Source organism: Culicoides brevitarsis, chromosome 2 (genome assembly GCF_036172545.1).
Source record: "Culicoides brevitarsis isolate CSIRO-B50_1 chromosome 2, AGI_CSIRO_Cbre_v1, whole genome shotgun sequence".
Lineage (NCBI taxonomy): Eukaryota > Metazoa > Arthropoda > Insecta > Diptera > Ceratopogonidae > Culicoides > Culicoides brevitarsis.
Window position 1 is genome coordinate 31,841,351 of NC_087086.1, and position 24,277 is coordinate 31,865,627.

The 24,277-nt window shown below is 28.2% G+C and overlaps 1 protein-coding gene across 2 annotated transcripts in view; it reads left to right on the top strand.

Moving 5' to 3' along the window:
- The window catches only part of LOC134832226 (peroxidasin), a 103,718-nt gene extending 84,828 nt beyond the window's left edge, over positions 1-18,890 (top strand). For both annotated transcript variants that reach the window (XM_063846196.1, XM_063846197.1), the window contains exons 9-12: positions 556-759; positions 2,533-2,708; positions 4,571-4,740; positions 15,860-18,890. In XM_063846196.1, the coding sequence (XP_063702266.1) occupies positions 556-759; positions 2,533-2,708; positions 4,571-4,740; positions 15,860-18,644 (3,335 nt within the window). In that variant the 3' untranslated portion in view covers positions 18,645-18,890. The remainder of the gene's footprint in view (positions 1-555; positions 760-2,532; positions 2,709-4,570; positions 4,741-15,859) is intronic.
- Positions 18,891-24,277: the final 5,387 nt, after the last annotated feature.

Consider the following 24,277-nt stretch of genomic DNA (forward strand, 5'->3'; position numbering starts at 1 on the left):
CGCACACAAAAACCACCGACAAACTTCTCTTTTTCTCTGCGACGAACATCTTTGGAATTAAAAATTTCGTGATAATTTTGAAAATTTAGCAAGGAACACGAACTTTTCGCACAGAAACTTTATCTCTCTCTCTCTTTAAGCTTTATGACTTTGCCTGCATGAGAGGACACACACACACGACACGAGGTACCAGCCAGCTAATTTATTTAATTTATTCATTTATTCGTGCAAAGGAAAAGTTTTTGCCTCCATGCTCGTTCTTCGTGCCGAGAAACGAGGACGAAGAGGAGAGAAAAAGTCATAAATGTGAAAGAGATAGGCTTTTTTGGTTGCTTATCTATTTATATGGCTTGAGGAGCAAAATTTATTACTTTCCTAGACAAAAGTGTATCAAAGATGCGAAAAATTAAACGAGAGGACCTTCGCCATGACACAACATTCATTCCCAAAATATTCTTTTTTAATTTATTTTTTTCTTCTCTTCTTCTAAATTCCCGTAAAATAAATCAATTTCCTCCGTTAAACGAATAAATCTTCTTTCTTCCCTTCTTTTAGTTGTTCCCACAATTACCGTTGCTCCCGAAAATCAAACATTGAATTCAGGAACGCACGTGACGCTCGAATGCCAGGCCGAGGGACATCCAAAACCGACAGTTTCTTGGTTGCGAGATGGGCATGTCCTTGGATTGACAAACAGAATTTCCATGTCGGATGATAACACGGCGATTAATATTGAGCATGTTAAGGAATCGGATGCAGGTGAGTTTTTTTTATTTTTATTGAAAAGTCAGTGCATATTAAAGAGAAAAGGAAATAAACAAGAGTAAACATGGAGAAAAGGAAAATAAAATTAATTATGAGCTATTTCTGTAGAAATTGAAGCTCAGTGGGTGAAAAATGAGAAAAATTTAAGAATTTTTGAAAAAATATTTTTTATCTTATTTTTTTTTTAATTAAAGTCAATTTTTTGATAAAAATTTGATAAAATTGATTTTTTTTTTTAAATTAAAATAATTAAAAATGTAATTGATTTAATTAATTTTTAATTAATTTAATTTAATTAAAAATGTGTCAAAATTTAATTAATTAATTAAAGTTAAATTAAATAAATTTTAATTAAAAAATAATTAAAAATTAATTAATTAAATAAAAAAAAATTAATTTAAAATTAAAATTAGTTTTATAAAAATAAATTAATTTTTCAATTAAAATATAATTTAATTAAAATTAATTTAATTTTACAAAACTAATTTTAATTTGTAATTAATTTTTTTTATTTAAATTAAATAAATTTAAACAAATAATCAATTAAATAAAAAAAATTAACTTAAAATTAAAATTAGTTTTACAAAAATGAATTAATTTTTCAATTAAAAATAATTTGATTAAAATTAATTTTTTTCAAATCATTTATGGACCTTTTTTTGAAAAAAAAAATTTGATTTAAAAAAAATTAATTAATTTGTTAAATCGATAATTTATTTTATGTCAAAAAATTTAAAAATTGAATGAAAATTAAAAATAATAAACTTTTATCATTGAAACTAACATAATAAAAGCAATTTGGACAAATATTTTCAATACTCTGTAAAAATTAATTTTTATTTTTTTTTTAATCTTTAAAGCTTTTTATTAAATTTAAAATATTTGGCAAAAAATAACACAAAATAATTTAAATTTGAGTCATTTATTAATTAAATTTTGACACATTTTATTAAAAATATCATTTTAAAAGATAATTTTGTGAAATTTTTGGTATAATTTATTTTTAAAAATGTTAAATGCATAAAGAATAATGAAACTGACTTTGAAAAGTTAAAAATATTTAAAAAAAAAAAAAAAAAATAATTATTTAAAAAATTTTTTTTCTTATTCCTTTAAAATTTTTAATAATTTTTTCAAGTTCATGAAATTTTTAATAAATAATTCCATTAAAATAATTCAAAAAATCACGAAAATGGGATGAATTTTGACTAAAAAAATACTCTTTCAGTCAAAATTCATCCCATTTATTCACCATTGACCCGAAATATCGCACAGCTCAAAGGCTTATTTTCGATTACATTTATTTATTTTTATTTCAAAAGCGTTTAAAGTACATCATCATCAAAGAAAATGGGATTTCCTGATAATATACCGTTCGTACTCTTTTATGATGAACGTACGCAAAAAAAAAAGTGTACGCTTACAAAGAGAATTATATAAAATTTTCTCATTTTACTTACAAAGTCCAAGTATATCATAAAAAACGTAGGAAATAATAAAAATAATACAAAATCGAGAAAAAAAGGAACATTAAAAGGAAGAATATAATTTTCCCGTCCCTTTTTGTACATGACTTTGACTCACAAAATATATAATTAAATTCCTTTCGTTCCTCGTTCATTTCATTCTTTCTTTATTCATTTTTGCTCTTGTTTTGTGTTTTATTAAAAAGAATTACTTTTGGCATTTTTGAACTACTTTTTCACGACCTACTCCAACATTTTTCCTTATTTCTTGCTAATTCTCCGTTTCTTTTTTCGAATCTAGGTCAATACACTTGCATCGCCGAGAACTCCGTTGGTCGTACGTCAATTACTGCCGTTCTGAGTGTCGTGAATGCTTTTGGTCCGCCACGCCTAATCTTCGAGCCAGATGATGTCGAAGCCTACACCGGAACCACTATCGAGTTACCGTGCAAAGGCGAAGGCGAACCCGCACCACAGGTAAACTTTAAAGTGCATTAAATACAAAATCGACGACGATGACGACTCCTTTGAGAATAATAAATTCGTTGTAAATTGAATTGATGATCAAACTCGTACGAAAATAGTTTTTCTGTTGATTCAGTAACGACGAAATGAGAAAAAAAAGTTGCTACCCAAACAAAAAGGGATTTTCAATTAATTGAATTAAATACTAACTATCATCATCGACGTTTGTAGGCAACGCAGACAAAGTCAAATTCAATTTAAAACAGATTATAATTTATCTGTGAAAGATCTGCAGTTGAGTACTTTTTGTCGTCGTTTCAATGGAATCTTTTTTAACTTTGTCAAAATTGACAAAAACCAAGAACGTGTACGGAGAAAAAGGGAGGAAGAGACAAAACTATTTTTGTATTTGTTTTGGTACCGAATCGATTTGGAAATGGCACGATAGGCATAAAAAGTTGAGAAACTTGACGTTTTGGGAAATATTTCTTAAGATTTGAGCGCTTTTTTTAAATAATTTAGAAGAATTTTCCCTTTTTTGTGCCAAAAATTTCTAAGAATCAAGAAAAATTCTCAAAAGTTTCATTTTTAAACCATTTTTAAAAAATATTTAAATTTACTAATTTTCAAAAAAAATAATTTAAAAATAGCTTTGGCCAAAAAATCGAACGTTTTCTTCCTAAAAAATTATAATTTTCCATTAAAATATTCAAATAATTTCAAAAATCCTCAATTTCTTTCTTGTTTTCTTGTGAATTTGGCGAAATATTTTTTTAAAAATTATTTAAAAAATTAATATTTCAAAATTTTTGCAAAAAATTTTTTATTTTAAAAATTTTAAATTTTTTCAACATGTTTTTTTTTAAATAATTTGAATTAAATTATTCAATTAATTTAATTTAAATTATTTTTTTTTTACTTTTACAACTTTACTAATTTTTGCAAATTTTTGACAGTTTAAAAAAATAAAATTAAAAGTAAAAGAAAATTTTAACTAAAATCAATTAAAATTGACTCAAATTTATTAAATTAATTGAAAAAAAGAATTTTTTAATTTTTTTGAGAAATATTTAATTATTTTTTTTAGTCAAAAACTACCTGATAAAAATTATTTTTTCTAAAATTTTATGCTCAAATTAAAATTAATTAATTAATTTAAATTTAATTTAATTAAAATTAATTTACTCTTTGAGAAAAAAATTCAAATATTTCTCAAAATTAAAAATATAATTTTAAAATTAAAAAAAATATTTAATTTTTCTCTGAAAACTGTTAAGTTAATTTTATTTTTTTTTTATTAATTTAAATTTATTTTTTTTAATAATTTTAATTTAATTTTTTTAATTAATTTTTATTTTAATATAATTTTAATTTTCTTGCAAAATTATTTAATTTTAAATTTATTAAATTTAATTTTTTTTTAATTAAGTCGTATTTTCATATTATTTCAATTTAAGGAATTAAAAATTTTGCTTTTTGGAAAAAAACTATTTTTTTTATATTCACAGACAACTTTCAACACAAACATCACTTTTTTCCCAGAAATGCCCCGAAAAAACTTCTTCAAACTTGCAAATGATTGTTTGTTTGTTTTATGTATTGCCTCGTCTCGTGCGCTCGGGTTTTTCCCTGATGTGTTTCACATGTTTGCCGATGGAATTTTCAGATGAAAATAAAATGAAATTAGATACAAAGAAAATATTTAATTTGTAATAGAAACATGAATTATTTTATGTTCGGTTTTTGTCTCTCATCGAACCATCGAAGAAATTTTCTTTATGAATATTCAATTAATTTTTTTTTATTTTTTTTACTTAAAATGAGTAATGACGATCATCAAGCATTAATTGCCACTCATTTGTTTTTAATTACAGACAAAATGGAAGAAAGATGGCCGAACTCTCATCCAATCGACAAAGTATAAATTTTCCGCTGCCGGATCTCTTTACATCCAAAACATCACGGAAGAGGACACGGGACGCTATGAGTGCTCCATCGTTAACGAAAATGGACGAGCAACGGCATCTGGACTGCTTACTGTGCGGTAAGTGACGAATTTTTCGGAGTTTAACTGAAATTTGATGAGAAAATAGATGAGATTCTGTGAAAAATGTAAAATTAATTCAATCATTAGTATTCAATCTTGTGCTCTTGAGTGCTTGACTGACACAAAATCTCTCGAAATCATCGATGATCCCTTTTTAACGGTTGATTTCGTCTCGAGAGAGATCGATACAAAGATTTTTTTTTTCGTATTCGACTCTTGTTGCTAAAAATAAGACGGATTATTTATGTATGAGATTACAAAGTTTGCGAACCTTTCATGAGCGATCCCTTTTTCCATGTAATTTATCATTTTAGGGTCAAATGGATGTCGTTCGGGCTTAGATTTCAAATAAATTTCAATTCAGAGACATTTTCGCTTGACTTGCTTCCAACTGACGACACATCTTCATTAAATTGCAACGAAAAATCAGACGACAAAAGAGACCGTTTGTCAATTTTTCTTGCCTTCCAAACCACAATTCCATTGTTTATTCAACAATAATCCCTCAAATAACACAAAAAAAGAGCAACACAATCCTTAAAACCATTCAATTTACTCTCTCTCGATGTGCTTTTGTGCTACATTTATCTCGGGCTACAAGAAAAAGACAAGAAGAATGAGACACACACACAAAAAATACTACAGAACAATATTATCTACTTTTGCACAATAAATTGTTCACTTTTTAGTTAACTGTTTAGTTTTTTCCGTATATTGCAATGTGTGTCCACAAAGCGACGCCGAGGAATTGCAACACGAAATGCTACACAAAAGATCATAAATAACTGCTCGACTCGGGTTTGTCACTGTGAAAAATTCAAGTTTTTCGAGCTAAAATATTTACAAAAAAAAAATTTCGAATGTGCATTGGGGCAAAATTTCAAAACTAGCATTGGGGCAAAGTTTCAAAATGTAAACTAGTTCAAAATCTTCGAATTTGCATTGGGACAAAACCGTACAATGTGTATTGGGGCAAAATTTTAGATTTTGCATTAGGTCAACATTTTAGAATGTGCATTGGGACAATATTTTAGAATATGCATAAGGGCAAAAATATTATATTTTTCATTGGGGCCAAGTTTCAGAATGTACATTAGGATTAAATGATCTCAATTTACATTCTGAAACTTTGTCCCAATTCACAATTTAAGCTTATGCCCCAATGACCATTGTAAGATTTTGTCCCAATGCACATTCTTAAGTTTCATTTCAATTCATTTTAAAAAATTTTTGTACTGAAAATTGCCCTAATGAACAATTTTGAGACTTAACCCTAATACACATTCTGAATATTTGCGCTATTGAACAATTTAAAATTTGAACCCAATGCATATTGTTAAACTTTGTATCTAAGATTTGGTCCAAAAGTTTTGAAATTTTGCCCTAATAGAAAATTGAAAATTTTACCCTAATGCAAATTTCAAAATTTCGCCCCAATGCACATTTTGACAAAATTCACAATCTTTTTAACTCAATCTACCTCATTTTCATGTCTCGCATTTATTTCAACATGCGAAATATATTTTTTTACAGTTCAATAGAGGAAGAAAAAGAACATTTAATGCAGATACGGTCTTTTTCGGGAGGGGACAGAAAATACAAAAATAATGATGATACACACAAATTGTCTACACTTTCCCACAATAAACGATTTTTCTTTTTCTTCTGTATGCGTCGCAACTATTTTGGGAAATGGTCTTGGTCACAAAAATGTTGCAAAATGTAATTTGAAAAGAAGGACTGAATTTTAGATTTTTTTTTTCTCTGCTCATTATGAGAAAGAAGAAAAAATAAACTACAGCAAGAGACAGAAACTTGAATAGAGAAATAAGACATCAGCAAGAAGGGTGACAGTTATGTGTTGCATTTATTTTTTTGTCTCGGTTGTTCCGGACGACACGTTACCTCTGTATAGAGAGAAAACTATCTTGTTGCCATAAAATGTACGAAAAATAAAATAATAATAATGGCTGAATATAATAAAAGCAGGAAAAAAAATGCTGGAGAGAGACTGTCTGTTTTTGTTCCATATTACAATTTTTTAAAATGTTTTGCCATAAAATAAATAAAAATAAATAGAAAATGCATCATAAAGCACATTTTTAGGTCTGTGTTTTTTTTTTGTCTGGTCGATGAAGATCTATCTGCAAAAATGTTTCATCCAATTTTTATTTCAAGTTGTAAAGAGATTTTTTGTAAAGAAGGAAATATGTGACTGGATTAGAAATGAAAAGCTCTTCAAAAGAAGGAATTTTTATGGTTATTTGATGAAAATTTCTGGTTAAAATTTTTTATCATGAATTCTTGGAAATAAAAAAAATAAATTTAATAAATTTTTGGCACAAATTAATAAATCGTAAAAATGGAAAAAATATATTTTAATGAAAAATTTATGAATTAAAATAAAAAATTAAATTTTAATAAATTTCAATTAAATTTTACTAATTTTAATAAATTTAATTTAAAATAAAATAATTAATTTAATTAAAAAAAATTATTAATTAATTAAAATAAATATTCAATTAAAATTTTAAAAAGTTAATTGAATTAAAATTTTTAATTTTTATATTTAATAAAAAATTAAATTAAAAATTAATAACAATGACCAAAAATTAAATATTTAAAAAAAATATATATTTTTTTAATTTTTTAAAAATCAACCAAAATTAAAAAATTTAAAAAATAATTTATTTAAAAAAAAAAAAATTTTATACTTAAGTAAGAGTTGATTAAAGACAACGACTCATGTGAAAAATTGCTAATCAGTAAATTAAAGAAGAAAAAATTGCATTATTTTTTTTTTTTTGTTATTATCTTAATTGCATGCTTTTTTATTAAATTTTTACAAATTAAAAAATTAAATAAAAAAAGTAAAATGTCTAAAAAAATATTTTTGTTGCATTAAGAAAAATATTTACTCTCCTTCTGCGTTTCAAATAAAAAAAATATTTGTCCAAAAAATAAGTGAAAAAAAATCAGCTTGGATGACTTTTTCTTCAACCCTTTTTACTCAAATATTATTAAATATTTATACAAAAAACGGCGCAAAATAATTTTTTAACAGGAAAAAAACTCTTTAACGACTTTCAACCATAAAACCCACTTTAAAACTCCTACAAACTCCGTCCTCTTCAAGCAATCACGAAATTAATTACCCGTAGGCTTCCTCAAGTACTCGTCGAATCACAAGACGATACGTGTCTAATTATTATCACAAAACTCCCATTAAACACTTCCTTCACTTTATTGCAAAAAAAAAAAAAAAGAATTTTTTTAAATGCAAAAAAAATTACGACAAAAATTATTATTTTATGAGTTCAGTGAACTCAATTTTCTTTCCCTTTTATTTTTTTCCTTTACTTTTTCGCTCGTCATATTTTTCACCTCTTTGCATGTGCCCCAGTTGAAAATCGCACAGCAGCAGCAAAAAAAAAAAACGAACTCAAAGAGCATCAACTCGTTAGAGAAATACACATTTTATTATTATCATTACCTCTTTGCGTTACGTTATGCATTCGCGTAATGCCGTAATAGGAGAACGAGCAGGTAATGGAATATGTAAAAAGGATTGAATTGCAAAAAAGAGCGACAAAGAAGCAACAAGAAAACATCGTCGCTCGTCGTCGTCGTCATTATTATTTTTATTATTAGTGAGAGTGTGTCTGCACGAGCGATGATCCTTTTAACTGGATATGCTGTCATGCCATGCAGATTCGTGTGTCGTCGTGTTCCACATTTTAATATCATCGAGAGTGTCTTTTGCGTTCACTTTGAGTTTTCTCTTTCATGGATTTTATTTAGTGCATTAAATTTTTTTTTAAATTTTATCCTTAATCTTGTCTTCATAAAATTTTTTTACGTGAAAATTCATGAAAAACATGAGAAAATTTCGGAAAATTCATAAAAATTTCAGATAATTTAAATAAATCTAATTTTTCAGAAAATTAGTCAAAGATTAATAAAATTTTGAATAAAATTTTATTAAAAATCGGAAAACTCAATGAAAAATTAAGAAAACTCAGGGAAAACTCGAGAAAATTTCGGAAAATTCATAAAATTTTTGAATAAATTTATTTTTTTCAGAAAATTAGTCGAAAATTCATAAAATTTCGAGTAAAAATTTATTAAAAATCGAAACACTCAATGAAAATTAAGGGAAAACTCGAGAAAATTTTGGAAAATTCATAAAATTTTTAAATTGATCTAATTTTTCAAAAAAATAGTCGAAGATTAATAAAATTTCGAATAAAAATTTATTAAAAATCGGAAAATTCAATGAAAATTCAGGGAAAACTCGAGAAAATTTTGGAAAATTCATGAAAAATAGAGGAAATTTTCGGAAAATTCAAACGAAAATAATTAAATTTTCAACTAATAGTTTAAAAAATTTTACGTCAAATGCTCTAAAAGCTTTTAAAAAAATTGGAAAATTCGGAAAAGTGTCAGTAAATTTCAAGAAACTGAGGAAAACTCAGGAAAAACTGTTGGATAAAAAATAAAATAAAAATTTTAATTTAAATTTTTTATGGAATGTTAAAGTCTTGAATATATTTATAGAATAAATTAAAAAAAAATTTGAAATTTTGAGGAAAATTCGGGAAAATCAATGGAAATTCAAGAAAATTTTTATTGATTTTATTATTTATTTTAAATTTTAAAATTAATTAAATGTTTTAATTTTAATTTATTTTATTAATTTAATTTAATTTTATTAAATTTTATTTATAAAAAAAGATAATTCAAAAGAAATTTAAAAATCTAGAAAATATAAGGAAAATTCGGAAAATTTAAAAACAAATAAAATTAATTTTTTAAATTAAATTAATTAAAACTAATAAATTATTTTAAGAAACAATTTTAATTTGACTTTAAAAATTAAAGAAAATTGATGAAAATTAAAAAAAAATTCAAAAACCTTAAAATGCACTTCAGTTAAATTTTTTATGAAAATTTTTATAACTTGATATTATTTTACATTCGAAACATTCCAAAACGAACGATGAAATAGAGAAATAAAGTGAAATAGGAGTCAAGTGGATTTGATGTAAAAAATTTTTTCATGTCTCTCTCTGTTTTCTATAATTTTACTAAAATAGGTTAAGTGTACGATTTCTATCAAACATAAAATTGTAACGATTTCAAATACAAAAAAAATACGATTAATGCTTACTCGTGTACACTTTTTGAGAGGAAAAACTTCGCGCACAAGTACTCTTGAAAAGGAACACAGACAAAAATTGTTTTCATTTCCGCCTCTTATTCATTCATGTTTACCACGATATTATCTTTTTAATGCATTTCTCGTCCTTTTGTCGACTTCCACTCGACGAGTCTCTCGACACAAAAAACGCGCTTGTCACGAATTTTCTCGCAAAATGCTTTTAAAGCTGCTTTTGCTGCAAGTTGTTGTTCTGTCGAGTGCTCGAGTTAAATGTATCGTTAAAATGTAAAACGGAGACAAAACAGGAAGGAATCGCTATCGTTTTTTATGCACTACGTAATTGTTATAGGAACGCATTGCAATCTCTCGTTGCTTTTGTTGTGCTAAAAAAAATGCGAAAAAAAAAGTTTTTTTAATATTTTTATTTTTTTTACGACTCTTCATTGACCTATAAATAAACAACTTGCCAATAAAGTATTTAATAAAGTTCGCAATATTTTTTTCTGTGTCATCTTCTTCTTTGCCATTCATTCACGAAACATCAGAAAAAATGCTTGGATCAGCAACGATGGATCTTTTTAGTGACACTAAAATATTAAAACGAACAACTGTTACAAATTGCCATAGTTTTGTCGGACAATTACGTCACCGTCATCTATTTCATGAGTTCACTTCATGGGACATGCGATAAAAAAAATACAGATTCGAAAACGAATGATAATGGCAAAGAGAGTCTTATTTATTGCAGTTTCCCTCTTTGTCGTGTGTGTGTGGGAGTGAGGGTATGTGAATGTGAGTCACAAAACTATTAGACGAGGAAAAATTGTAATAAAAAGAGATAAAAGTTGTTCAGTGAATTGTGTTTGTTGTAGGTGTGGGAAAAAATGAACTAAAGTCCAAAAAAAAAAAGTAGAAAAATTTGATTTTTTTAAAAGACAAAACTCTTTTGAAAAAAAAAATAATTTTTGAAGTTTAAAAAGGAGACTCTTTGTATCTGTTTAGGATTTTGAATTAAAATTTATTTAAAAAAAGTGAGGTTTTTATAAAAAAAAAATATATTTTTTTTTAAATTAAAAGAATATAATTTTAAAAAAATAATAATTAATTAAATTAGGTACTTTATTAAGTTTATTTTAATTTTACTATATAATTTTTTAATTTATTTTTTTTTAATTTTTTAAATTTTTTAAAAATTATATTTTTTAATTTTTTTTTCATTTAATTTTATTTATATTTATTTATTTTATTTATTTATTTTAAAATAATTTATTTAAAATATAAAAATATCCAAATTCTCCATCTCAAAATTTTATTTTAAAAAATAAATTAAAAACATAATTTTTAAAAAATATATAAAAATTTAAAAAAATAAATAAAAAAAAAATAAAGTAAAATAATAAAAATTAAAAGTGAATTTAAAAAATTATCAATAATCTTTTTTAGAATAAATTAATTTATAAAAAAATTAAAGATTTTTGTTAAAATCGATAAAATCTTATGTTCTTCTTTTTTTAATTTTATTATTATTTTTTTTTATTTATTTATTTTTTTTTTTAAAATTCTTCCAAAATTTTTTATAAATTTTATAATTTTTTAAAATCTATTTTTTAATATATTTTAAATTTAATTTAAAAAATTAATAAATGAATTAAAATCAAATTAAATAAATAAATAATATTAATTATTTTAAAATATTAATAATATGTGAAAAATAATCTCAAAAAAAAAAAAATAAAAACTTAATTCAAGTAATTGAAAAATATTTTTCAAAATTAATAAAAAATGATAATTAGTGTTTAATTTTCGTCCAAAAAAATTTTCATAAGTTAAATATTTTCATTAAAAAATTCATTCAGACAGACATTCAATCCCCAATCACCGCCATTCCTCATCTCAAATTCCCTTTTTTTTCATTCTACACAGAACAAATAACACAGCAATAGTAATGCAAATTACGCCACACATTTACCACACAGACAACAACACACTAACTTATTGTAAATATCACCAATATTATTGCTGCGAGTAGTGAGCGTTTTGTAACTGAAGAACATAATCCATGGGTTTACATAACAAAACATATCAGAACAATCGCTTCGCCAGCGAACTACCCGCCTCACCAAATGTTTAACCAAAATTTTTCGCAATCATGATAGAGAAAATTGGGTCATTTATTACGGTCCATGATGGTTGTTTTGTGCGTAAATTTATGCCCGGCGAGAGTAGAGCAGGATGCGTTTTTTTTTCATTAACCACTGAGCTCGCCATTTCATTCATCGACCTGTCTAATAAATCTGCGAGTAGAACTCTGTGAATAACAAATAAAGCACAAAATAAAAATCTGAACAATAAATATGAGATGAGATGAGAGAAAAAAAAGGGTCAAAGGGACATAATATCCGAGCAAATAAATGTTTCGCAAATGTATAAAAAATGTTTACCCAAAGAATTATTGCCAATTATTGTCTCTAAATTGCGTCCTAATGTTCACAGAACATATTTTTTTTGCCGCATATCGAAAAAAAATTGTTTTATGCGGGATTTGATGTTTATTTAATGAAAGTCACGTGGTTAAAATTTTTACAATGTGCACTGGGCTGAAACTGAAAATATGTCTTAGGTTTAAAAATTTGAAATTTGCATTGGGATTCAAATCATTAAATAATTTTTTCATCAGTTGAATCAATTTTATTATTTAAAGTTTCACATTTATAAACAATTTCGAGAAATTATTTATTTAATTAATTAATAATTTAAATTCAGTACATATTTAGCACTAAATGTTAAAACAAATTACAAATAAATATCATGGAATTTTTTGAGACATTGTATACAGAAACTCAGTGTTAATTAACGAGGTTAATTTTTTATAAACACTCCAATTTACATTTCTGAAAAAAATCCATGTTTTTAATTGTAATTATTTTTATTTTTGTAGTGCTAAATACGTGATAATGATACGTTAATAAAAATATTCGAAACTTTGTATAAATATAAAAACAAACAAAAACATCTGTGATCTTATTTCTACCTTAAAATCTGATCTGCGAACGATTTAAAGTTTGCTTATAAAAAGATCAAGTAAATTCAAAAGAAAATTTGAGGTTTCAATTTCATTTTGCAGTCATTTTAAAATGTGCATTGGGCTAAAAAAACTAAAATCTGGTTAAGGATGAAAATTTTGAATGTGTATTAAGATGCAAATTTTAAAAATGGACAAGAAAAATTCTAAAAAAATATTAACTGGGAGTCAAAAATTAAAATATGGCTGCCCAGATTTTTAAAATGTGCATTGGGCTTAAAATTTTGCCTAGGGTCACAATTTTAGAAGGTATATTGTGTTAAAAATGCCAAAATAATATTTATGAGACTTTTAAAAATGTCCGAAAATGTCTCTTAGGGGTGAAAATTTTAAATTTTACTATGTAGACATTTGAAAATGTGCATTGGGCTAAAAATATTAAAACTAAAATATGCTTTAGATTGAAAATTTCACATGTTCATTAAGAAGCCAATTTCAAAAATGCATTAAAGACTCTCTAAAAAATATTTACTGTAAGTCAAAATTAAAAATTTGTCTTCCCAGACATTTCAAATTGTGCATTGGGGTATGTCATTTTGTCAAATATCAAATGACAACTTTTTATATTTATTTTTTATGTTCATGCGACTCAATTTTCCTCTTTTTATGTCAAATAAAACAGACAAAAATTCTGCAAACGTTTGCAAAAATTTTAATTTTGTCAAATTGACATCCATTCCATTAAATAAATTAACAGAAAAAAAAACTTTTGCTACGAAAGACAATATGAAAGAAAACGTCGTTATTGTAACGCTTACTTCCTCAAAACTTTCTTAATGGCTAAAAATTGAAAGACAACTCAAACAGTAGGATGCCAAACACAGGAAATCTTACTCGGTTTCACGCAAAAACCATTTATTTCACTTTTTTCGATGTGTTTTTATTATCACACATACACGAACACTCCTCAAAAAAAAATTAAATAAATTGAAAAAGTTATCTTTTCTCCGTTAATGAGAAAGAAAATGGCCTTTCTTTGTGTGATTTCTGATAAAAAGGACGTCATTGCAACTCCTTTCCATTTTCCGCCTTGCTTCGTCGTCGTCGACTTCAGGTGCATAAGTAGCTTAATAGCACAGAAAGAATTAAAAACCTGTCGAGGGAAAATACGAGGCGAAAAGTCATCTCGTTTGCAATGTGCAACACATTCGAGAAGAAAAGAAGTAGAAAAAAATCCGGAAGAACAATAATCATGATAGAACATCGACTACAATACATTTAATAACAAATACAAGAAAAAAAACTTTTTTTTTTACAGATTTTTTCTCTAGTTAAGCTCTTGTTTTGTCTACTTCTCTTCTCATTTTTTTTCTCTTAGCGATTTTTTCCTGTTTTGTATGATAAATAAAAAAAGGCATTGTTGTTCAGCTACAAAAGGAGAAAAAGCAGGAAAAAAGTTTTCTCGTAGCTTTTTTCCTTGTTTTGTCTCATTATTTTTTCGTTAGCGTGTGTTTTGTTTGTTCCATTTTCTCGTTTTTTTTCCTTGTTTCGCCTTCGAATGTTGTTATCTCTTCTGATCAGCAAATAATAAGGAAAAACATATATCTATGCAGGAAAAAGAAAACAAGGATCATTAAGTGGTTGATGTGAGAGGAGGATTCAGTTGGAAAGCAGCTTGATTTTTCATATTTTTACGTTTTCTTTAATTTTGAAAAAAAATATTTAATTTTTTTTTTATCAAATATTTAGTTAAAAAAAATTAAAATTAAAAAATATTTAACAATTTTTTTTTTTAATTTAAAACAAAATTATACAATATTTAAAAATTTTGCATAAACTAATATTTAATTATTTTTATTAATTTTTAAAAATTACAAAAAAAAAATTAAATAAATTAATTTATTTATAAAAATTTTTATTTTTTTTAAAATTATATATTTTTAAATAAATTAAAAATATTTTAAAGAATTTTTTGTTTCAGTTTTTTTCGTAATTAATTTTTTTAATTTATACTTTATTCATTTATAATTTTTTTATTTTATTTTATAAAATATTTTTTTTTAATTTTCATTAAAATTTGAAAAAAAAATTATTTTTCTTTAAAAAAATTGTAAGTTCAGATTTAATAAAACATTTAAAAGTTTTAATGTAAAATTTAATTAATCATGTTAAAATTAAAAAAATAAATAAATTTTCATTATTAAAAAAAATATTTAAATAAATAAAAATTTTATAATAAAATCAAATAAAATATAAAAAAAATAAATTTAATATTAAAATTTAAATTAAATTATTTATTAATTAATTAAATTTTTAATTATTTGAATTTTTATTAATTAAAATTTAAAAATAACTCAAAATTAAATTATTATTTAATTATTTTTAAATGACAGATTTTAATTCAATTTCCGTCTATTTATTTAACTTTTTAAAATTATTTTTAATAAAAAAATATAATTTAATTTTGAGGAATTTATTTTTTTTTAATTAATAAAAATTCAAATAATTAGAAATTTAATTATTATTTAAATTATTAAATTTATTATTTAAATAATTAAAAAAAAAACATCAAGCAATTTTTAAAACTTCGATAAAATAAAAAAAAGCTCAAACTTATTTTTCTGACAAATTTTCAATTTACACCATTGCCATTCCTTTTAAAAAATCATTCAAGCTACTTATCTCTCATTTATTTCCTCATCATTTCAAAGCGCATCAACACCACTGAGTTGCATATCTTCCTGTTGAATGAACAATAAATGCATTCAACACCCGAGAAGAAAACCAAAACGAAGAAAAAACCAACAAACGAGAAAAACAACAGAAAAAAAACTTCATCCAAGTTCTCATAGAAATTTTTTTCTGTTGTTTTTCCTCGAATGTTATTCAAGTTTCTCACATTTTCTTTTTTTTTCTTGTATTTTCTTTCACAGCAAAAACTTGGAATTAGCACCTGGGGACCGTTACGTGCGCATCGCAATTGTCGAGGCAACACGTGAAATCGATGCCGCCATCAATAAAACGGTTGCTGATCTCTTCACTTCCCCATCGGGCGAAACAAAAGTCAGCAAGCATCACGGCGATCTCTTCCGCATCGTTCGTTTCCCAAGTGGTCCTGCACGCGAACTTGCCCGTGCCTCGGAGGTATATGAACGTGCTTTGGTCAACATTCGCAAACATGTCGACGAGGGAAAACATCTCGCGACAAATACCTCGAAATTCGACTACAAAGATCTCTTGAGCGAGGAATATTTGGACTTGTTGGCACAATTGAGTGGATGTGCAGCACATCGTGTGACTCCGAATTGCACCAATATGTGTTACCACAAGAAATATCGCAGCATCGATGGCACTTGTAACAACTTTAAGAACCCATTGTGGGGTAGTTCGTTAACTGGCTTCCGTCGTTTGTTGCCGCCGCAATACGAAAATGACTTGTCAACACCCATTGGATGGACTCCGGGCAAATTGTACAATGGCTTCGCGAAACCAAGTGCTCGATTAGTCTCTCAATCCTTAATTTCGACGGAAAAAATCACTCCGGATGAACAAATCACCCACATGGTAATGCAATGGGGACAATTTTTGGATCACGATTTGGATCATGCCCTACCTCCGGTTATCTCTGAGACCTGGGATGGCGTCGATTGCAAGAAAACTTGCGAATTTGCGGCGCCTTGTTATCCAATTTTAGTTCCTGCCAACGATACACGCGTCACAAATCGTCGCTGCATTGATTTTGTGCGTTCCAGCGCTGTTTGCGGCAGTGGCATGACGTCAATTTTCTTCGGAACAGTTCAACCGCGTGAGCAAATCAATCAGTTAACCGCTTGGATCGACGGCTCCCAAATTTACGGATATTCCGAACAATTCGCGAGAGAATTGCGCAACACGAGTTTCGAAGTTGGTACATTACGTGAAGGAATTCACTTCCCCGGGCAAAAATCTTTGTTGCCATTCGCTGCGCCTCAAGACGGGATCGATTGTCGTCGCGATGCCCAAGAAAGCGAAGTAAACTGCTTCACAGCTGGCGATATTCGGGTGAATGAACAAACGGGTCTCTTGGCGATGCATACAATATGGCTGCGGGAACATAATCGCCTCGCCACAGAACTGAAGGAGCACAATCCGCACTGGGATGGCGACACTTTGTATCAAGAAGCGAGAAAAATCGTCGGCGCTGTGCTACAACGTGTTACCTACAAGGAATGGCTTCCATTGATCGTCGGCGAAGAAGGTATGGAAATGCTTGGAGTCTATCAAGGATACAATCCTGACGTAAATCCATCGATTTCTAATGAATTCGCTACTGCGGCACTCCGTTTCGGTCATTCCCTGATAAATCCCATCTTGCATCGACTTGATTCGGAATTCAAACCCATCCCTCAAGGACATTTACCTTTGCACAAAGCATTTTTCGCGCCATGGCGCTTGGTTTACGAAGGCGGCGTTGATCCATTGATGCGCGGATTGTTCACAGTTCCCGCCAAACTCAAGAAACCCGAGCAAAATCTCAATACGGATTTGACAGACCGCTTATTTGAAACCGCTCATGCCGTTGCGCTCGACTTAGCCGCCATCAATATTCAGCGCGGGCGAGATCATGCCATTCCCAGCTATAACGAATACCGCAAAATTTGTAATATGTCAGTTGCTGCTACTTTCGATGATTTAAAACAAGAAATCAGTAACGATAATGTTCGTGCGAAACTCAAAGAGCTCTATGGACATCCCAGCAATATTGACATCTGGGTCGGCGGAATTTTAGAAGATCAATTGCCAGGAGCGAAAGTTGGTCCCTTGTTCCGATGCATCTTGGTTGAGCAATTCCGTGCATTAAGAGATGCCGATCGCTTGTGGTATGAAAATGAAAAGACATTTACCGAAGAGCAACGTGAAGAATTGGAAAAGGCGTCACTTTCCCGCGTTTTATGCGATAATGGCGACAACATCACTCAAGTCACTCAAAATGTCTTCATTTTACCGAAACTCCAAAATGGCTACATTTCTTGCGATAAATTGCCTCAAATGGACTTGCGTTACTGGCAGGACTGCGAAAAATGCTCCAAAGGCAAGTCAGATGCTTTGCGACGTCAAAGACGTGAAGAAAGACAACGCTTGAGACGTGACACGAAACTCGCCACGAAACAACAAACGGGCAACGAAACCGCTAAACATGGCGACTCGGATGGCGATTACGTCAACGAAGACATGAACGAGGAACGAATCGAAGGCTTGGAGCAACTAATTGAGAATTTCCAAAAATCCCTGCGACAAATGCGCAAAAAATTGAAGAAACTCGAAAGACAATGTCTCAATTTCACGGGAAAAGAAGGCTTTAAAGAAGCCATTAGCGGCTCTACAGGCGAAGCTAAAGACGTTGCCGCTGCCAAAAGTGAGGAGAAAAAATCCCGCAAAGAACGGAAACAGGAACGCAAGGAAAAACGGCAACACTGTGTCGACCAAAAGGGCATTCGGCGTGTCAACAAGGAGATTTGGTATCGCGATGACTGCACAAAATGCGAGTGTCAACGCAAGCAAATCAATTGCACGATCGAAAAATGTCTCCCGGACCTCAAATGCGACAAAGGAATGGTGACGCACAAAAAACAGGGAGAATGTTGTCCGCAATGCGTGCCCGAGGGACAAGTGCCATCACAAAGTACATTATTGACGTCACAACCAACGGGCAACACACCAACAACCGTGAAAGCTTAAAAAGTTGTGATTTTTTGAATGAAAAAAAAATGTAGACGAGTTTTTTCGTCGTTTTCACTTCGTCTTGAATAAAATCGAAAATTGATTGAAAAATATTGAAAAAAAAATAATTTACGTAAATTTATAAGGTTTCTTTATAATAAACAAAAATATACACAGAAATAATAAAAAAGCCAACGAGATAAAAAAAAAATAAAATAATTAAAGTTTAAATCAAAAAAAAATTAAAGTAGAATCACACAAAAACCAACCTCGACTTGAAATAAAATTTGTAGACCACCTAATTTTTTATCCTTAAATTTTTTAATAATTTTTAAAAAACTTCCATCACACTTTGTAGTTAAAAAAAATCAAAAAGTAGATGTTTTATTTAAAAAAAAAATAAATAATCAAATAAAAATAATTAATTAAAAAAAATCTTCCTACAGAAAAAAAATAACATCGAATAATAATTTTTTCATACAATTTAATTTTTTTCCAATTTTCTTAGATTTTAAATAAATTCCCATAACTTCTGCAAAAAATATACATACAGAATAAACATATACAATTTAATTGATAGACGTTGTGAAATTCAAAACAAAAAAAGTTTTTATCAAAATAAACTTAATATTAAATAAATTAAAAAAAAAATATCAAAAAAAATATATTGATGACGATGAACAGATCTTTTAATTCTATAAAAGTAAGTAAAAAAGACTTAGATAAACTCAGATATATTTAAAAAACACAAAAAAATATTTAAAATCTAAGGAAGCCAAACCCATAATTAAAAAAAGAGAGTAAGCATCACATTTGTTTGATGTATAAAAAAAAATGTATTTGTAAAATAAATAAAATAAAATTAATTTTTTTCGTATTGTATAATTAATTAATAATGGATTATATTATTAATATAATTATATAGTCAAATGTTCGTACTTGTAATAATATAATTAAATAATAATAAATAAATAAAAATAAAAGAAAATCAATAAATAATCCAAAAATGGACATCTTTTTAAAAAATAAATAAATAAAATTTTAACCGTAACTATTCGAACATAAATAAAAATTAGAAATGATATTTCTGAAGTCATTGAAAAAAGTGTAATCTAAAAAAAAAACTAAATTTTAATGAAAAATAAATAAAAATGGAAACACATAATACTTGTAAGACAAGAAAAAAATGAAGACATGACAAAAAAAAATACTTAAAAAAAATACATAATATTAATTATTATTATATTATAATTATTATGAAAAAAAAGTAAATAATGAATAAATAAAGATAAATTGTTTTAAAATTAAATTAAATGTTAATGTTCGATTTTTACACGGCAATAAAGGCAAGTGCACCGCCCGTAAGTATCTTCCAAAAATTTTTTAATTGAATTTGATGTCATTTCAGACATTGAAAAGCCTAATTTATGATGCCACTGTGACACGTTCATCGAATTTTCCGTCTTTAGTACTTCCGCCATTAGTTGAATGTAGTTACAGGCTAATCTAAGAGTTTCCATTTTCGATAAATTTGGGATTTTGTCGTCACGTGATGCAGGTAATTCTTTTCTCAGACTGTTATAGGCTTCGTTAAGCTTTCGCATTCGATTGCGTTCGCGTTCGTTGGCTTTTCCACGTTTATGAGGTAGGGATATAAGAGATTTTTGACGTTTTTGCGTCATTTTTTTTGTGAAAAAAACGTCCAAGTCGGAAAAGTTAAAGAGAAAAACTGAAGTTTTCCGATATAATTTTATTAATATAAATATTTATCGCGCGGAAAATTGTTATCAATCAGTGCGATACTGTTTAATTAATATGATAAACAGAAAGTTTTGTGCGATAACGAGTAAAGCTGGGGCAGATATCGCTACGTGATTGAATTCAAATTAGCGATAATGAAGTTTGTCGGATACTTTTAGTCCGTTGAAGAATTTTTCCCACCTTTTCAGTGAAAAAAAAAGAGTATCATTCTAATTACTATCAGTAGATAACTGAATATAAACGATTATCAAGGAAAATCGTGATTAATTAAATTACAAGTTTTATCATCCGTGTAGACTGGGAAAGCACACACACAACATTCACTCAAGATAATAAAATTATTTATTAAAAAGTTTTTCAGCAAATAAAGCACGACAAAGGGGTTGTAATTATTTATTGATGGAAGGCATGGCAAAGGCAAGGCAACATGTTCAATTTGTTGCCGGAGAGAGAATGAGTAGTGATAACGGATGATTTATGAGCTGTTAACTCTATGGCAGCAGCAGTAATAGTAATTGAATTATTAATTATATGAACTCATGTGTGTCTACAAAATCTTCCTTCTCCCACAAGAAGATCTCAAGACAAGAAGAACATGACACAACGAGGATTGATCCAAAATATTTCCCATAAAATTGCATCAATATTTACTTTTCTCTCCATATTCATATCCCCCGGAATATCTTTCTGAATATTTACTCGAGGAAAATCCAATTGCATGACTTGCAAAACATTCCTCCGCAAATTATCTTATCAACGGAGTTCACCTGCCTTGCCCTGGAATGTGAAAATCACAAAATTGACAGACAATACAAATTTATTGCCGACGAATATTTTGCCATATGCAAAATCGAGCGATGTGTCTTCTTAAAATTAGTTGGAAACAATGAAATAGTTTGCCAATGTTATCCCGTTCCATACGACGACGATGACGACGACGCACAACTCGGATTAGATTAGAGAGTGATGTGTATTCACATTCAATCAGACTTATAATTTCTGACAATTAATTTGAGCAATCGTAGGCATGTGGTTGCTGGATGTACGACGGAATAAACTTTGTGATTCGGAATATTTGCATTTCATACGGAGAAAACACATCATTCAATTTTCACAATTACCATGGATGAAAAGGTGAAATAGATGATGCGAATGACGAAGGTTTGGTTTTTTGGATGTGATGAAAATTAATTGATGCAAACCAAAATTTGTTATTCACATCATCCGATATCAGCATTTCATCGAAAAAAATGGCATGAGATTTTTTGATGCTTTTGTGTTAGTTAAGCCTAAAGTAGTCCAAAAAACCTAAATTTAAAATTCTAGAATGAGCTTAACTGTTTCTATGCATTTTTAGTGAAATCAGGTATACCAAAGAGGTACTTGAAAATACTCAAGTGCACTAAAAAATGGATAAAAACTCAAAAGCTCTTTCCAGAATTTTGAATTTAGGTTTTTTAAACTACTTTAGGCCTAACTAACACAAAACCATCAAAAAACTAATGCCATTTTTTTCGATGAAATGCTGATATCAGGTGATGTGTAACCTGATGGTTCATATATCAGTTCCAATGACATCTTTTCATCGGTTGTTTCGAGACCAAGAAGATCTTTGATGTCAAGCGGAAAAGAATGTTATGTCGCAGATAAGGGCAAGCAATTTAACTGTAATTGGTGAGTTTTTATCATACAGGAATTGGATAATTCGGGAAAAAATAAAAAAATTTAATGCTCTTGCAGAGCAAGATTTGCAGAAAATTTTCTCATTCTTAAGCATCAATCGTAGTAAAATGTCAAACCCGTCGGAAGTAAAAATAAAAAATATGTTCGTACGCGATGGAAGGTTTATCGCGCTGTGCAAAGATGAAAAAACCAGACAATGGCTTCGCAGGCGACAATGGGGTGAGCTTCAGGGTCTTGAGGTGATGGAAATAAACATCGCGCTTCAGCGGTGCACGATTCATATCATGAAACGCCCGGAAAATCAAGAAGGTTGGACCGCGGAGTCGTTTAAAAGGGAACTTGAGGGAAATGAAGGGTTAAAAATTGCCGATTTAGTAATTTATTCAAGTAAATTGCTAAACGCAGTGGAGTCGTTGCTTACATTCGGCCTGGATGAAGGCGCGTGCGAGGCCCTGAAACAGCGAAACTTTGTCGTTGAGTTTGACTGCAGAGACACAACAATAAAAATAATAGGTTATAAAAACGAAAGTGTTAAAAAGCAAAAGGTGTTCCGCTAAAAAAAACAAAAAAATAATATAATGAAGTTCCTAATTACAATTGAAGTTAAAAATAGTGAATACGATTTCAACTGTCATGACATTTGGTTAGAGATTTGGTAACATCTTTAAAATATACTTGCGGAGCGAATTTACACAACGTTTGTTCTGGTTAAGATTATTATGCGAAAAGAGGACGAAGATATGTAACGCTGATCTTATATAGAAGGAATGACGTTCACTCGAACATTGTAAGCTGAACTAACGGCGATATAACACTCTTGAGAAGTGAAGATGAATGATTTCTGATCGCCAAAATTGATTTTTCCTTTCATTTGTGATATTTACTAACTTTCAAAGTTACTATCACTTGAATGATTTTAAGGTTCAGCAGTGCTTATGAGATTCTAACATCGATCCTTTGTATTTTTCTTCTTTGAGCTTTCTCGTTGAATATCACTAAAAAGAAAAAAATTAAAAATTATTTATTGTCAAAAATTTTAAAAATTTTTTCTTACAAAGGACAAATGTAAAAGAAAACTTTCATATATGCAACTTAAAATTTCAGTTTTCCCAAAAAAAAATTTAGTACTTCAAATAATTAAACCCTCACATATTCTATTTGTGCAATGTTTGACTATCTTTATGTGCACAGTACACAACTTGACAATGCAAAAGTGAAGCCAATAATTAACAAAAGTTTATTTAATAAACATTCGAAGATGGCATGCATTTACGGTTAGAGTCATTGTCACTTTTGATTAAATTTTGGCAAAATTATATTTATCCAAATAAATTTAATCAGTCAAGTTACGATTATCTGTCGCTTCGCTGTTATGAAAAAAAAACTATCTCTAACCAACAAATCATAAAACCTTATCTTCCATGTTGTCACATTCTATTTTTATTTTATCAAAACAAGTTCATTCATGAAAAATTTTTACTATCGTTTGTCTTATCATCGACAAAAAAAATTATTTTATTATTTATCCATGTGCGTGACAGATAGGAACGCGTGCCTCGTGTACAAATACTGCCACAAAAAAAAACTTTCCAAGATAAAACCATGGAAAATTTTGTATGTGTTAAGGTAGGTTAAGTTTGCACGATTATTTTTTTTTTACGTTTGTTATCTCAACTTGTGAAGAAATGTAAACAAGAAAAATGTGCTGCAAATATGAATCTTTTATAGTTGCCATTGGGAGTTTTAATCGCGGTCAAATAAAAAATTGCGCGTGATTCTACACGCGTTGATGACGTTTTTTGTTTATTTTTTTCCAAAAATTTTTGAGGTAGGCTGGTTTATCAAGTTTACATGATAACATAGTAAAATACAGTAGGAAATGACAAAAAAGTTGTTCTTGTTGTAAACTTCTAATTAAAATGTCAAAACAGGTTGATCCGAAATTAACCCTTAAACTACTTTGAACTGGATTTTCTGTCGGCATTGTTTGTGTTCTGCCATCTTCTAGAAGTTCAAAAGGGCAAGAAACTGTCAACAAGTAAAATTAACTTGTCGTTGCATAATCACAACTGTTGTCCGGAACAACAGAAGTTACAAAAATTGAAAAAAAAGTCACCTGAGAGTGAATGACCTTCGAAAAAAATTCCATAATCCTCCCGGCACAACAAAGTTTACTCACTTGTGCTCCTTATCTTGTCAACCATAAA